This window comes from Protopterus annectens, chromosome 12.part0, assembly GCF_019279795.1.
Source record: "Protopterus annectens isolate FY-2018-M chromosome 12.part0, PAN1.0, whole genome shotgun sequence".
Taxonomy (NCBI): Eukaryota; Metazoa; Chordata; order Ceratodontiformes; family Protopteridae; genus Protopterus; species Protopterus annectens.
The window spans coordinates 1,447,150,454-1,447,166,768 of NC_056746.1; the positions used below are offsets into that span (position 1 = coordinate 1,447,150,454).

Genomic DNA, 16,315 nt, shown 5'->3' on the forward strand with positions numbered 1-16,315 from the left:
TTGAATTTGTCAGTGTAGGGCATATGTCTAAGACCTAAGAACCTCTTAGTTAAGTATTTCTGTGGCCTTTCCAGTTGCTGCAGGTGTCCAGCAAGGTACATACCAAATGGGGTGTTCTATTCAATAATAGGTCTATTTAGGGATGAGTAAAGAGGGACTATGACCTCTTTCTTTCTGGATGAGAAATCTTTTGTGATAAGATGTGCTACATAGAAGGACTTTCTGACCACAGTGGCAATGTGGTTATCAAAGGAGAGGTTGCTATCTTCCTGTGTCTCCAGGTATCTTATCACTCCTTCGGTGTTTAGCAGACTACCGCCTATGTGGTAGTTCATGGGCATCGAATTTTTCCCAAAGGGAATGACAATGCACTTTTTGGCATTGAGCTTGAGGCCATGATTCTTACACCAATCATTGGTCTCAGTAAGGCCTTATTGTAGGATGTTTACATCCACAGGAAAATCTATAATTGCTCCCAATTTGCAGTCATCTGTGAACTTGGTCAAGCAGAGTCTGTTTGTGTTGGCTTGGACTTCAGGGAAGTAGATACCAAATAGGAGAGGACCCAGGACTGATCTCTGTGGAACACCGCTTGTAATTGGTCGGAAGTCAGATTTAGATTCTGCTACTTTTACAGTGTGGGTTCTGTCAGTGAGCCAGTTGGCCACCCATCTTATAATGGTTTATATACATAAGGGTTTATGCCCAGTTTGGTGAGTCTATCTATGATTCCTGAGTGAGGTATGATGTTGAAGGCCTTGTCAAGATCTAGATAGGCTGTGTGCACTACCTTGCCCTCATCCACCACTCTGATGACAGACTCGAAGACGTCTATCAGGTTAAGCAGGCATGACCTGCCTTTCACAAACCCAAACTCCGTGGGGTCCAGAGTTTGGAGATTTCCTATGTCCCTGTTGATAAGGTCTATGATGATGCGCTCCATGGCCTTACATATCAGACTCATCAGGCTTATGGGTTGATATTTTCCAGAGTCTGTAGTCGCTCCCCTTAGTGGAGTTGGATAACCATAGCAGTGTGGCATTCTGCACGAACAAAGCCTGATATGAGGCTGTGACTGAAGATGGTACTCAGATGTGGTACCAGTTTATTTTGTAGTTCATGTAGGACACAGCCTGGGATATTGTTAGGTCCCATGGAATCTGTATTTTTGGCTTTTGACAATGCGGTTTTTACCTGTGGAACTGTGATGTTAGGGACTTGGCATTCCTCAGGTATTGAGATGGGCCCTTTGGGGGGTGAAATCTGAAAATGCACTCACTAGAAGCACTCCTAAAAATGGAGAACATCGACATCTGTGCAGTAACTGAGACCTGGTTCAAGGCTCTGGAGAGCACCCCTGCATTACCAGGCTATATTTCTTACCACACCTTACGGCCCCCAAATCCAGACTGAAGCACTAAAAGTGGAGGTGCCTCCATATTCGTAAAAGATATGCACACCTCCAGACAAATATCCCAATAAAACGCATCTTTGATACTCCAGGTGCAGCTAACAATGGGTAAAACTGCTGTCCGGGTTATAGCCTGCTATAGATCCCCCACATGTCCCAACAGTCCCAATGCCCTTATACTAGGAAATGTTAATGACCCCTCCATTAATTGGAAAAATTACTCATGCACCAACTCACTAGCTCATTGTTTTCTGGAATTCATTAATTCCAACATCCTAGACCAACACATTCTTACCCCCACCAGAGGTAGAAACATCCTTGACCTGGTCATTACCAACATGGGCGACTATGGCTCTACACCTGAAATCAATTCCTCCATGGTCAGATCTCACCACAAACTTACCACCATGGACATCCACATCCCACCCGCACCTCCATTAAAGGAAACCACCATAAAAAATTTCTCCAAAGCCACCTATGGGCTCCTAAATACTGAGGTGGCAAACTTCACGAAGCCCACGCAAATGGAAAATAAATTATGACTGCTGAATCATACACCAATGCACTGTATGAGCACATGCACATGTGTATGGAACGGGCCATACCAAACAGAATCAAGATGCTGTCCACCAAAAAAAGGAAGCCAGTGTGGTGGACCCCTGAAAAACTCCCTTGTTAGCCTCAGCAAAAAACTGAGATCTCGTATCAAATCATCTAAAGCCTGTTACGAAAACAAAATTTCTGCAGATTCTAAAGACAACCACAAGGCATTCTACAGCAATGTCAAGAATCTACATGGCAAGTCTCAGATTTGCTCTGAGTTACAGCATAATGGCAGTACATATACAGAAACAACTGATATTGCCAGCATATTGGCTAACAGGTTCAGTGTGAACTTTACCCCCCTTTCACCCCCCAAAGGGCCTATCTCAATATCTGAGGAATGCCAAGTCCCTAACATCACAGTTACACAGGTAAAAACTGCATTGTCAAAAGCCAGAAATACAGCTTCCATGGGACCTAACAATATCCCGGGCTGTGTCCTATATGAACTACAAAATAAACTGGTACCACACCTGAGTACCATCTTAAGTCACAGCCTCATTTCAGGCTTTGTTTGTGCAGCGTGTCACACTGCTATGGTCATCCAACTCCACTAAGGGGAGCGACTACAGATCCTGGAAACTATCGACCCATAAGCCTGATGAGTCTGATATGTAAGGCCATGGAGCGCATCATCATGGACCTTATCAACAGGGACATAGGAAATCTCCACACTCTGGACCCCACGGAGTTTGGGTTTGTGAAAGGCAGGTCATGCCTGCTTAACCTGATAGACGTCTTCGAGTCTGTCACCAGAGCGGTGTATGAGGGCAAGGTAGTGCACACAACCTATCTAGATCTTGACAAAGCCTTCGACATCATACCTCACTCAGGAATCATAGATAAACTTACCAAACTGGGCATAAACCCTTATGTCTTATCCTTAGCCTTCGCCACCTCTCTCTTTGCCATGCGCCTCATCTCCTTATACTCATGTCTACTTCCTTCATCTCTTTGACAATCCCACTTCTTCTTCACCAGCCTCTTCCTCTGTATACTCTCCTATACTTCCTCATTCCACCACCATGTCTCCTTGTCCTCCTTCCTCTGTCCAGATGTCACACCAAGCACTTTCCTAGCAGTCTCCCTTACTAGCTCTGCTGTAGTTACCCAGCTATTCGGTAACTCTTCATTGCCTCCCAGTGCCTGTCTTAACTCTTCCCTGAACTCCACCTCACAATCACCCTTTTTTAACTTCCACCATTTAATCGTTGGCACTGCTTTCACACTCCTCCTCTGCTTCTTGATCGCCAACATCGTCCTGCAGACCACAATTTTATACTGCTTAACTACACTTTCCCCAGTCACCACTTTACAGTCTCCAATCTCCTTCAGACTGGCCCTCCTACATAGGATATAATCCACCTGTGTGCATCTTCCTCCACTCTTGTACGTCACCCTATGCTCCTCCCACTTCTTAAAATATGTATTCACCACAGATGTCCATCCTTTTTGCAAAATCCACAATCATCTGACCTTCTGCATTCCTCTCCTTAACACCATACCTACCCATCACTTCCTCATCTCCTCTGTTCACTTCACCAACATGCCCATTGAAGTCCGCTCCAGTCACTAGTCTCTCACCCTTGGGTACACTCACCACCACTTCATCCAACTCACTCCAAAATTTGTCTTTCTCATCCATCGCACACCCAACTTGTGGAGCATATGCACTAACAACATTCATCATTACACCATCAATTTCAAGCTTCATAAACATCACTCTATCAGACACTCTTCACCTCCAAAACACTCTTGGCATACTGTTCCATTAGGATAACACCTACCCCATTTCTTCTGCCATCCACACCATGATAAAACAATTTGAACCCGCCTCCTATACACTTGGCCTTACTTCCCTTCCATCTGGTCTCTTGCACGCACAATATATCAACCTTCCTTCTCTCCATCATATCAGCTAGCTCTCTCCCTATACCAGTCATACTGCCAACATTCAAAGTTCCTACCCTCAGTACTACACTCCTAACCTTCCTCCTCTCTTCCTGCCTTTGGGCATACCTTCCCCCCTCCTCTTCTTCTTCGGCCAACAGTAGCCCAATTTCCGCCAGCATCCTGTTGGCTAACAGTACTGGTGGTGGTCATTGTTAACCCGGGCCTCGACCGATCTGGTATGTAATTATGAAAACATCTCCGCATCAGTAATTTTTGGCAGAAGTTTTACGCCGGATGCCCTTCCTGACACAACCCTCCCTATTTATCCGGGCTTGGGACTGGCATAAAGAAATGCACTGGCTTGTGCATCCCCAGTGACTGGGTTGGCTAATGTTATTAGTATGCCTATTAAATAGAATTTTAAAATTTAGCTTATGAACATAAAGTTTCAAGTCAACCAAAGTATCTACTATATTAAATTTAAACTTGGGTAAGAAGGTTGTTCAGTAAATGATTAATCTAAAATGTGTCTCATGAATGATTTCATGGCTGTAATTACAAATCTTAAAACCACTGAACTTGTATAAGGAGGGGAGCTCATATTCGACAGGTATGATAGTATTACATGCAGTCATAACATTTTCTAGTGTTTGTATCTCTGGTGATTGTGGTGGGCTGAAACTGCATAAGCATGACTTTGATTCTCCATACGACTCTGAGTGTTCTTCCCTGTCTGTGCTATCCTTTTCGAGCGTTTGAGGGAAGAAAACTGTGCAGGGTCTAAAAATTTTGATACTTTATTATGTCACCTTTTTGTTATATAATCACGTTGTATGGAATGCAAATGTGCTCATGAAGTCTCATTTTAGGGATGAAAGCACTCAACATTTTCCTGTATTTTGGACTTATATTAAAGTTGTACACTTTACTGAGCTGGAGGCTTGCTTGGTTTCTTTGGACATTCCTTCTACACACTACTTGGGTGTTAAGTATAGGTATCGACTGCCGATCCAACCCTGTTGCCTCCCTCCCATACCAGTAAAACTGGTAGTCAGCTCAATGTTTTTTTTCAAACTTCCTAGATTCCTGAAAAAAATTAAAAGTACTCTTTGAGTGTTTTGGAAAAAGAAAAGAACAGACAGTCAGTAGCTTGTTCTTGTCAAAGAAGTGGTTGAATCCATGATAGAGAAGCAAGACCATTATAATAGACAAGACTAAAAATAATAAAATATGTACCAAAGGTAGAAAACTGGGAGTAAAATAATATAGACGAAAAAATATAGAAAGAAATAACCTAGTGTTCACTTGTGCTTTCTGCATCCTAAGGGAAGCCAGTTCCCTCTGAAGTGCCTCCTTCTCTGGCATCTTATCTGTCTACTGTTCTCCCATTCTGCCTTGACCCATCCTAGAATGCCACCCTCCCCTTCCTTGTAAAGACTGAAGTAAACTCATTCAGTACCTATACATTTTCTCATTTTCCTGTAATCTCTAGCCCATTCCTTCCCTGGTGTAAGTGAGAGTTAGGTGTTAGAGCAAGTTTGCAGATCCTGCAGACCACCTTATCTCCACCCCCATTGGCAACTTACAAGTTCCGCTATAGCTGCCACTGGAGGCGAGGAGGATGTACAACCTACTGGCCAGCACCAGCATTAGCTGTATTCTCCCCTTCTCCCTCACCTGGTCCCTTAAAGGCTTGTGCCACTAGTGAAAAATCATTTGAGGTACAGTCAGGGCTTTATGGAGCTGTGACTTGTTTTGTCTTCTTTATGTGCTGCACTGGTGTAGCCTTTTGCAACATGTTTCTGTAAAGACAGGAAAAAGTATATAAGCGTTAGGAGGGTATTATTAGTCCATTCCAGGAAACCGTGTGTGTGTGTGTGTGTGTGTGTGGGGGGGGGGGGGTTATATTGGCTAGCATTTAGTTACTCTTGGTAAATTAGCATTGCAAGGCACTGGGTTGAGAATATGGTAGGTGGAACCATTGCAAGCCAGTGTTTATAAGTCTGGTTTGCATCTGTTCATTATAAAGCTTGAGTGGTACAGATGTGGGATTTAGCATATGCCATAAAATCTTAAAGAACAATAACAGGATTCTGTTATTAAATGCTCATCTTCTCAGTTCTTTTTCTCCCTATTTTCAGTCCCTGTTATGAATAAACAGCAGTACAGCATTTGAAATATTTTAAATTGACTGTTTCTCTCCACTGGAACAGTACCTTACTGTAGCGCGGTGGTTTCACTTTCAAAAAACTTTTGTCCCACCCTGAAAAAGCTTGCTTGCAGTCTCCAGTTCATTGATGTCATTAAAGTCAGTGAATAAAGACAGTTTTCTGGCCAATTCCTTCCCAAAACTGACATCGCCACGACTGTCCTAAAAACCCACCCATACTGTGAGGTCACAGAAAGTAAAGGCTATATCATGGAAACAATACATGAGTCAAGTCTTCTGCTGTGAGCTGTCAATCATGGTAGGTAGCTCAAATTACCCTTCACTTTGACAGCTAGGGAAGTTAGGTGTGAAGGGAGATGGGAGATGAGTCTAAGTAGTACAATTCAGGCTTCACAAAAGACTGCAATTTAGCCATTTTAAAAAGCAGCAGCAGTAAAAAGCACTTTCAAAGTCTGTTCTGTGGCATTTGCACTGTTTGTGTTTTAAGTAGTCATTGAATGAAATGAAATGTCACATAAAACTATCTGACTGAAAGACAGCAGTGTATGCATGTAAAATCAATGCAGTGACAGGAGCTTTAGGAAAAAAGAGGCCTGCGTGATATATTTTTTTACAGATGAGCACTGTATTGTGGGATACTTAGAAGCAGACTAAACAATCAAGATAACTTCAAGATGCTAGACCCCATGTGGCCAGACTCAGAAATTATGTATAAAATATTTTAAACCTGTAAGTAGTCCCAGATTGGTGCTAACATGTAGGCAACACCAAACCATGATGAAATCTTTTTTTTAGTCTGTAGGTGCAGTTCTCCTTTAAGCATACTAGCCCATCCATTGTACATTAATTGGAGACAGTGGTGGAGGTTATGAGACAACATCTCTAAATGTCAGAATGTAAGCTGTCAGCTTTGCATTTACAAGTGTGGAAGGAAGAAAGTAAATAATCTTGCATCCAAGCCAAGTTTCTCTCTGATTTGTACAGTAGTTTTCATTACACATGGTAACAGTCTCTTGAAAGGGCTGATGTAAGTACAAACATTGGTATGTCCATTAAAAAAAGAGGCATCAGAACATAAACCTCTATACATATATGAAATGAGCTATCTAAAATAGTTGAGATAGTTATGATCTGCAAAAAAGTACATGATCAAGGAAGAAAGAAGTTTTATTAGTTGACACATAGGAAGAACCTGCAGTCTTTTTGATCACTTTACTTAATCCTTTTTCATGACATGCTAAAATGGCTTGCTCTTTCATAAAATAAATTGCTTTAGCATCTTTTGTTACCAACCTACATACTGTTTTGTCATGAATAAATTATTAAATTAGACTGGAGCATTTTGTGTTCTTTCATTCCTTGAAAATCATATCCCTGTACTGAAGTTGAGACATCAGCATGAAAAGAAAAAAAGTTCCAAGGGAGCCTCAGACCACATGTCTTACTATAAAAATGTTAAAACACTCAATGCATATGCACATATGTATGTTTTTAGTAACGGAGAAAGAGTCATACTCCAAAGGTTGTATATTATATATATTTAAAACATTTTTATATTAAAGTATGGTGATTTGAGTTGCCATTTGGACTTCTTTCTTTTTCTGTCCTGCTGTTTGTTTAGTTGAGCTTCATTTTAGCTGCATTACTCACTTGGCTTTGTTATTTGACTTTAGCTCTAAAGGCATCTAGAGGCATTTGTCTCTTTGGGGTACTTTTATCCTTGCTAGAAAATTTTTTTCCTCTATTTCATTTGGGATGCAAAGTGAAATCTTCCAATGCTACAGTGACATCATCTTGAGAATGATAATATTTCAGTTGTCTAAATCCTTTTCTGCAACCAATAAGGTTTTTAGTAGAAGGAAAGTAGGCCTTCCCATGTTGTAGCCTAAGACAACACCATGGAATAGGATAAAAAAGAAGGCATAAATAAGAACATTTGTATGAATTGTATAGATTCATTTTGACTGTAAGTTTGATAGAGAAGGTATAATTGTAATGAATTCCTAAGGAAGGATGGCTGATTAAAGAAAATGGAGTTATATGGAATACATTTGTGTGAATGAGAGAAGGCAGATAAACTGGCATGGTGTACATATCATTCACAGAGGTTAGCTTTGTTATGACACAGGAGCATGGCATAATCTTGTCGATAAATTATTTGCTGAAAGATTTGAAAGAAAGCTCAAGAGTGGTGGCCTTGAACAGCTGGTAGAAAATTCTTCCACATTTGTGTACTTTCAGTAATTATTTACATTTACAGTTTGGGGATCACAGAGAGTTGGTTCATCATAGGACTGAAATAGCTGCTGTTCTTGTTTTCTGCATAGAGGAACAGGATTTTTTAGATACATCAGTTGTGAATATTGGATATTAATAGAGAATGCATAAGCTGAAATCATTTAGCTATAAACACTGATGAATATTGGGTATTGCTGTAGAAAAGATAACACTTATGATTTTACTGTAAATAAAACAAGTAAATAAGAGGAAATTTGTAGTAACTTACACAAACTAAATAAAGTTTTATTGCCATACTTTACTAAAACAAATGTTAGGACTCATTACTGAATAAAGCATGAATCACTGACTTTTATTCGTGAAGTATACATATATTCTGACACCGTGTCCCTTTATCCATATATAATGACTTAAGTTTTACAAAGAATTTTCTGAGGGATAATATTTTCAGTCCACCTATTACAAACTCTGCTTCCTGTCTAATTTCCATGTTAGGTTACTAATATAGCTGTACCAAGTAAAATTATGCATTTCACTAATGAAATTTTTCCTTTTTTTTTTTCTAGGTGTCCTCCCAACATCCATATGCTGAGACTTTTATTGGAAAGCCCCATGTCTGGACTGTAGATTACAACAACTCAGAGGAAATTGAAACCACAATCAAATCTATCATGAGAACTCAGGTAACGCAGCTTAGTTACCAGAAATATTTTTTGTCCTGGTAAAAATTAACTAGATACTTTGGGTGAAACTGAAAATGCTACTCCAGTAATGGCATACAAATATAATGTAGTAGAGTTAGAATATCACCTGGCAAATTCTTCCTTTTTTACTGTTGACATCTCATTCTAAGATAAGAACTGATTAATTTTGTTATAATCGTATACTTGTCTCAATCCCCTTCAATAAACACAACACACCGAATGACATTTGACAACCTTTATTAAAACTTTCATAACATAACTTTGATTACCAAAATTTGTTAAATACAACTGAACATGGTGTAGTCAATTCTAAACACAGTATAAACATCTTTGCTGTGTTAATCAGGACAGCGTACCTGCTCATCCTGCCCCAGTAAGCAGCACCCATACATTTGCTCACTTGTATCCTTATAATGTTAATCAGGACAGCGTACCTGCTCATCAGACCCAGTAAGCAGCATCCATACCTTTGCTCACTTACTTTACTTATGAAGCTTCATAAACAATTCACTGAATTACCTACCAACCAAATAAGCAGCATCCTTACCTCCGCTAGGTTATCTATTCAACAAGAACTCCTTGAAATGCACCACCAGACACCAGAGGGGGAACAGAAAAGGGCAAGCCTGTCCCTCTTCTCCGACACCAGCCTGACCAGGCTGTTCCCCCTCACCACCAACTTCCATCAGCTAACCACCCTTAGGGGATAAGGCCAAACATCATTCGGTGTGCCATAATTACCAGGACATTGCCAGCCCCTGTCAGTTACCTAATGCTTACCAAAGCATCATTTGCTACTGGAGCAAGAATACTCAACCCCAACCACCAAAATAAAATTAATTGCTTATCACCCTTCCCAACCAATTCCTTTTACTTGCCCAAAGACATGCCGAACCTGAAAAACTTCAAAATGCCATTTAACAACCGCCTTGCCAACACCAACTACCCATGAAACCCACTACTCTCGCAGCAGATGGGCTACCAGCACATTTCCTAAAAATGGTGGCCAACTGCATAGCCTACCCAGTCTCAATCCTTATCAATCGCTGTATACAGGAATCATATATCCCTCATCTGTGGAAAGTCTCCTATATCATTCCCCTTCATAAGGGAGGAACCTCTTACGATTTCTCAAACTACCGACCCATTGCCATACTGTCGCCTTTATCAAATATACTAGAAAAATGCATACACTCTCAAGTCATGCATTTCCTAAACTTAAACAATCTCCCCTCACCTACACAACATGGTTTCCACCAACACCACAGTACAACCACCGCTCTTCTCTCCTTTACAGACCTGGTTAACCAGCATAGGAATAACAACAGATTTGTATCTGCCATATTCCTCGACCAAAGCATTCGATATGGTCTCTCACTCCATACTAATAGATACCCTAACCTCCTTAACCTTCACCTCCAACACTATTGCTTGGTTTAAAAATTACCTATCAGAACGACAACAAGCTGTCCAGTGGCAAGGAGCTTTATCTCCTGTGCTCCCAACCACCAATGGTGTACCCCAAGGCTCCATATTAGGACCACTACTCTTCTCTATTTTTACCAATAACCTACATACATGTACCCTGCAGGCCTCACTAATCCAGTACGCAGATGATTCCACCCTAATATGCTCAGCCCCATCCCTGACCTCCCTACAGCACCTCAGCCAGGAATCATTCATCTCAGTAGAAAGATGGATCACTAATATTCAACTCATTCTAAATCCTAACAAAACTAAACTACTACTATTCACCCCAGACAAGTCAAAAAACACTCCACTCTCCTTTTCTATCTCCTCCAATAATGGTACTGTCATTTCTCCCTCTCTCCACACCAAGCTCCTTGGCATTGAAATAGACAACAACCTCCACTTTGACATCCATATCTCTCAAACTATAAAAATGTTGCACAAAAAAATGGGTTCCTTATAGAGGCAAACAAACTTTCTATCTAATCAGGCTAGAGTCACCCTAGCTCAAACCCACCTTCTTTCTACACTAATGTATGCAGCCCCAAGTCTCACTTATGTTAGGAAATCTGACCTAGACAAACTTGAGCCCTGTTATAACAAAATTGTCAAGTTTGCCAAAAACTCCCCATTTAGAACGCATCACTGCATACCTCTTAGGCAACTTCAATGACTTGAACTGCCACAGTTACCACTATATCACCAACTTGTTATATCATACAACAACCTAAAACAACCTGACAAAATTCCCACTCTAGGGCAGTTACTGACCAACTACACTCCAAATTGTCCACTCCGCTCTGCCAACAAATCACTCCTCACTATTACTTCAGCTAACAACACAGCCGGCAAATCTCTCTTTTCACACATTATAGCTAAATCTTGGAATAATCTCCCTCCATCTGTGACTTCTGCATCTAATACCACAAGTTCTTGGCTCTGTCCATGTATTACATAGTCCAAAAATCTGGTACCTCTACAACTTTCTCCTACCTCTTTTGTACATGTCCCAGTAAGCCTGTTTGCTCCAAATGTTATCCATGGAAAAACATGTACCTGTTAAAATCTGTCTCTCACTGCAAACAGAATGTACATATGTAAATATTTTAGTGATTGGAATTGTCTGTACTGTTTTTTCTTTCTTTTCACTTCTTTCTAGATGCTACTAGCATAAAAAAATACTACTTCCTACACTTTGTATAATATGTATATTGCTGTAAATATGTTTTAATTTAAGTAGAGCTTTTCTCCTCGGGCCTCCGCTGTAAATGGACCTCGTCCAGTCGGACCATCCTGGTAAACAAAATTAAAATAAAAATAAAATAAATAAATAAATAAATATCAACAGTAAGGCACCTAAACCCCATGATGGCTTTAGCAGTCTGACCCCTCTTTGCTCTATCAATACCCTTGAATTCCACCAACAATATACCAAACTGAAAATGCCCTATGCCATAGTCAAAACCAGATTATGCCAGAATGAAAATGCCCTATTCCGCATGGTCAAAAGAAGATTAGTGACATTCCATCCCCATCCCGCATGTAGAAATCAAACCATATCTTTCTTTCCTTCAAGTACAGTAAATCAAACCACACTTCCATGCAAGGACACTCACGTAGCTCACAACTTGACCCAATTACTCAGCGCTTGCCCTGCGTGTTCCACCATGAACCAATGACCATCAATCTCCTACAACAAACCTATCCCAACCCTTCAACATAATGAACCCCTAGCCATAATTAACTTCACATCTCCTTAACACCTGTGTGACTAATGACCAAATATTAAAGTGGATTACCTACATGTTATCATGCACCATTCCGGAAAGAAAACCTGTAAACTTATGACACCTAAAGCAAGACCTTAATGCCCACCATTCCCTTGTGATAAGTTAGTGTTCCCTCAAGCATCACCTCAGAAAGTTCCGCTACACCTATGTTAGCAATTTCATGGATGCCCATGGTAAATAAAGAGCCACTATTCCATAACAGGCCCAGTCCATAAGCTGTTACTCACTCAGCACTCCGTGACCTCAATGTGCCCACCCAAGTGATCAGGACATCCATTTAAACATGCATCCAAATTTAAACATGCAGCAAAACCATTCTCACTATGAAGACCTTCTAATGTATGTGATCTGTATGTCTTCCCGTACAAATATATAGCCAATATTAAGTAACTAGCAATTTAGCAGCATGGAATGAAAACAAAGGAGTACCTGGCGAAAACCACACAAATGCAAGGAGGGCATGCAAAGCCCATACAACTGCCCCCCCCCCCCCCCAAGAATCGAATTGGAGAACCTCTAGCTGTGAAATGACAACCATTGCCCCACTGCATCCGATGTCTGAATAATAGAACTCTTAATTCTACCATGTATTGTACATTATCCTGTATCACAAATCAGACGAGGTCATAAAACATTAATACTTATACTAGAGTGAACAAAAGTTGATTATGCTTCATCACCCTGGACAGCCACGAGTTCTTCCAGATCACTGTGCTTGCCTTTCAACACCTAAGCATGATCATCTGTGAACTCACTGCTTCTCACCACTGGAACTCGGCACACCATCATCTGCAAAGAAAAGGACAAAATTAAACCCTCTAATAGGAATGGCAAGGCTCCACATTGTACCCACCTATTCCAAACTACAGCCACAGTGTTCCAAGACCCCATCTGAAGAAAGAAAAAAACATGTAAAACATCCGAAATACATAAAACATTCAAAAATATCTTCACGGATAACCTATCCTGCCAACCTGGGAAGGAAATGTACCACTGACATTCCCATCTATGACAAAGCAACCATAACTGAAGCAATGCTTCCTGTGACCCTGTCAAATACCCAAGATAAATTTAATTACCAGTGGAATATATTAAAAGTAAACCCCACACCGGAAGGGACCCTGTCCCTATCCCCAAACCAGTTAACTTTACAATTCCAGACCACCAAAGCTGTTGAACATGCTAGACCTAAAGAAAACCCAATTCTTCAGCGCCACATGCTCCAGGGATCTAAACCTTGTTATCACCATGAACAAAACATGCTGGAGGGATAGGTTCCTGACCCTGAGACTCACCATACTCTGGAATAGACTGCCTATACATGTCAAGCAGAGCACCTCTTTGGCCCTCTTCAAAGGAACCTTGGTGACTGGATGCGAGATAGGAAATTCCCCCGGGGATCACGTCAGTTGCCCTGCTAGACAGGGGTCCAGAGAAGCAAATACTATGAAAGGAAAAGTGCTTCACCCATCTGACAATGGCCCCCACCTAAAACCACATCCACAAGGGAACCTCCCTTTCCAGCAAACATACCAAGCACTACTCTTATGGCTTATAAATTGCCATCACAACAGGATTTTCTTAACATACCCCCTCTGAAAGATTCGAAGTTCGAAACTCAAAATGTACTTTTTTTTTTTTTTCAATATATATTTGCAGAAATGCTTTTACTAAAAGTGCATTAATATCAAATGAGATGCATGTAAATCATTACACTTTAATGAAATAATTCTAACACTTTTGAATGCAAATTATCTGCATATGTCATTACTCTGTGACCCGAGATGTACATTAGAAATGTCTTTGGACCAGTCCACCTTCCAGTTAGCCAAATCTAAGGAAAAAAAAAAAGTAAATAAATAAATACATGAATTCTTATAGAAGAAAAATGAAGCTGTATATTCCCTGTTGCTAAGTGTAGCCTGTTTTTAAAACTTCTTTCTTAAGTGTAGCATCCTTTAAGTCTTTTAAAATAAATAGGTGTCTTATAATTCATTTACAGTCCCATTATGAATTTACTTGTTTGCAAACAAAAATGACCAATTCCTGTGAGAGACAGATTATACAGCCTTTTTATCTTTTCCTATTGCATGCAAACCACGCCTTCTGCTGGCTCCACTCCCCTAAAAGGCATACTGCTCTCACAAATGAATGTTACTACTGCAGGAAGCATGTGCAGGGAGTACTTGGTAAAATAAGGGGTTCACAGACTTCAATGTACAGTTCCCCACTTGTTGTAGCCTGCACCTACGATAACTGCAATAGCTAATAAGACACAGTAATGGTCAGTAGACTTATTTAATTGGGGATCTGAATTTCTATCAACAAATGTTACGTGTGTAACACTAACAGGTTGAGGGGAGGGGAGGGGAATACTGACTGCTGAAATACGGCAGGCATTCCGATAAAGAAGGCACACAGCAGAGATTGCCTGTACCAGTCTTCTTGCAACTGTGATGAAGATTGCCTTTACCTCCAAACTCAATTTGTTCTGTATACATTATAGGTAAAACAACCCCAATCTTTTAATACTGAATTTGTTATTTTTAGTGTTTCATTTGTCTATATATTTTTTTTTTATTATTTTTACAATTTCGTGAACATGCACCAAAGCAGGAATCAGAAACTGGACTCACTGCTGAAATTCACACAGCTGAGAGGCATGGGACTGATCCGAGACATGGAACCCCCACAACACCCTCAACACAAACACAGAGCAGCTGCCGCTGTAACTGCTCATGCACGGCAACAAATAACAACCGCTCCGAAAATGCTGCCCCACAGACCACAACAAGATACATTAATGTTAAAATAATTTTGCTATCTGAAATATAAAATACAATACACATTTAATACCAAGCAAAGATAATATGAGGATCAGAAGTATAATTTAGAATATCTAAACAAAACCAAGAATTGCCAACAAAATATAAGACTCTGGAGACTGAGTTACCAGATATTAAAACATATGCAGTAGCATTAATTCTTAAACTGACAATACAATAGAAAACTACTAAATTTAATGTTAACTGATTCTTCTTTTAGATACTTTATACTGTTCTGTGGAATACTTCAGCTTCCCGTTTTTTTTTTTTTTTTTTTTTGCTGCTTTTATTTTCTAATCGTAGCATGAAAACAAATACTAGAAGCACGAAAAGGACAACTCAAGCCAGACACTGTAGCCTGCCAAAGCAAACTGCGCCATAAATACCTAGAAACAACCACAACAGAAATGGACCAAAAACCACAAAACAACATACAGACCCCCAATGAAAAACCATCTCATCCGTCCGACACATGTGCTGCGGCCCAAGCCCTACTCACCATGAAGAACAGACCAAAATGTGAAGCAACATCCAGACACCTCTGGAAAATCCAGGCAGCAGAGAGGCACGAGGAGCCAACCACACACAAGGCAGACCACAACGACTTGAACAAATAGATTGTCGCTGACTGTCTGCCATTTTTTTTTGTATTACCTGTGCCTGGCCGCAACACCAGAACCAACAGTCATGTACTCAACACCGCCAAGCAGCCAGGCCTCACTGCACCTTCCCTGGAAAGATTCCACAATGGCAGGCCGTCAAACATTCCCTCACCCCCTTCACTGGCACCTTTGCTCAATGCACATGTGCAGCAGCCAACCATCACGCTTTCCATCCTGCACAGCAACCCATGCAAGGCCCTGCCCACCCAATCTCTTTGTCAGAGCAGCCAACAAACCACCAGGAAGGATGACAAAGGAACATCATACAGCCAGGCAGGACAGCCAAAGCAGAGGAATGACGGAAAATAGGAAAAAGCACTGCTGTTATGGTACTACTACGTTTGCATTACTAATTACACTAAATGTATAGTAAGACAGAGAAAAGTGGAGCAAAACGCAAAGCATTTATAATATTCTGAAAAGATTAGCAAAACACCCAGTCGACTAAAAACCCCTTTAACCACGCTTTACAGATAAGGTAACTTTAGAGAAGCTGGGTATTAATATGTCAGCCCCATGAACAAATTTCTTCTAAACAGTCAAATTAAA

General features: G+C 40.6%; 1 protein-coding gene across 1 annotated transcript in view; it reads left to right on the forward strand.

Annotated features, from left to right (window-relative positions):
* MGAT5B (alpha-1,6-mannosylglycoprotein 6-beta-N-acetylglucosaminyltransferase B) overlaps positions 1 to 16,315 on the forward strand; it is a 3,749,208-nt gene that overhangs the window by 3,553,415 nt on the left and 179,478 nt on the right. Inside the window, exon 14 of the mRNA XM_044089029.1 lies at positions 8,882 to 8,998. Within this exon, the coding sequence (XP_043944964.1) occupies positions 8,882 to 8,998 (117 nt within the window). The remainder of the gene's footprint in view (positions 1 to 8,881; positions 8,999 to 16,315) is intronic.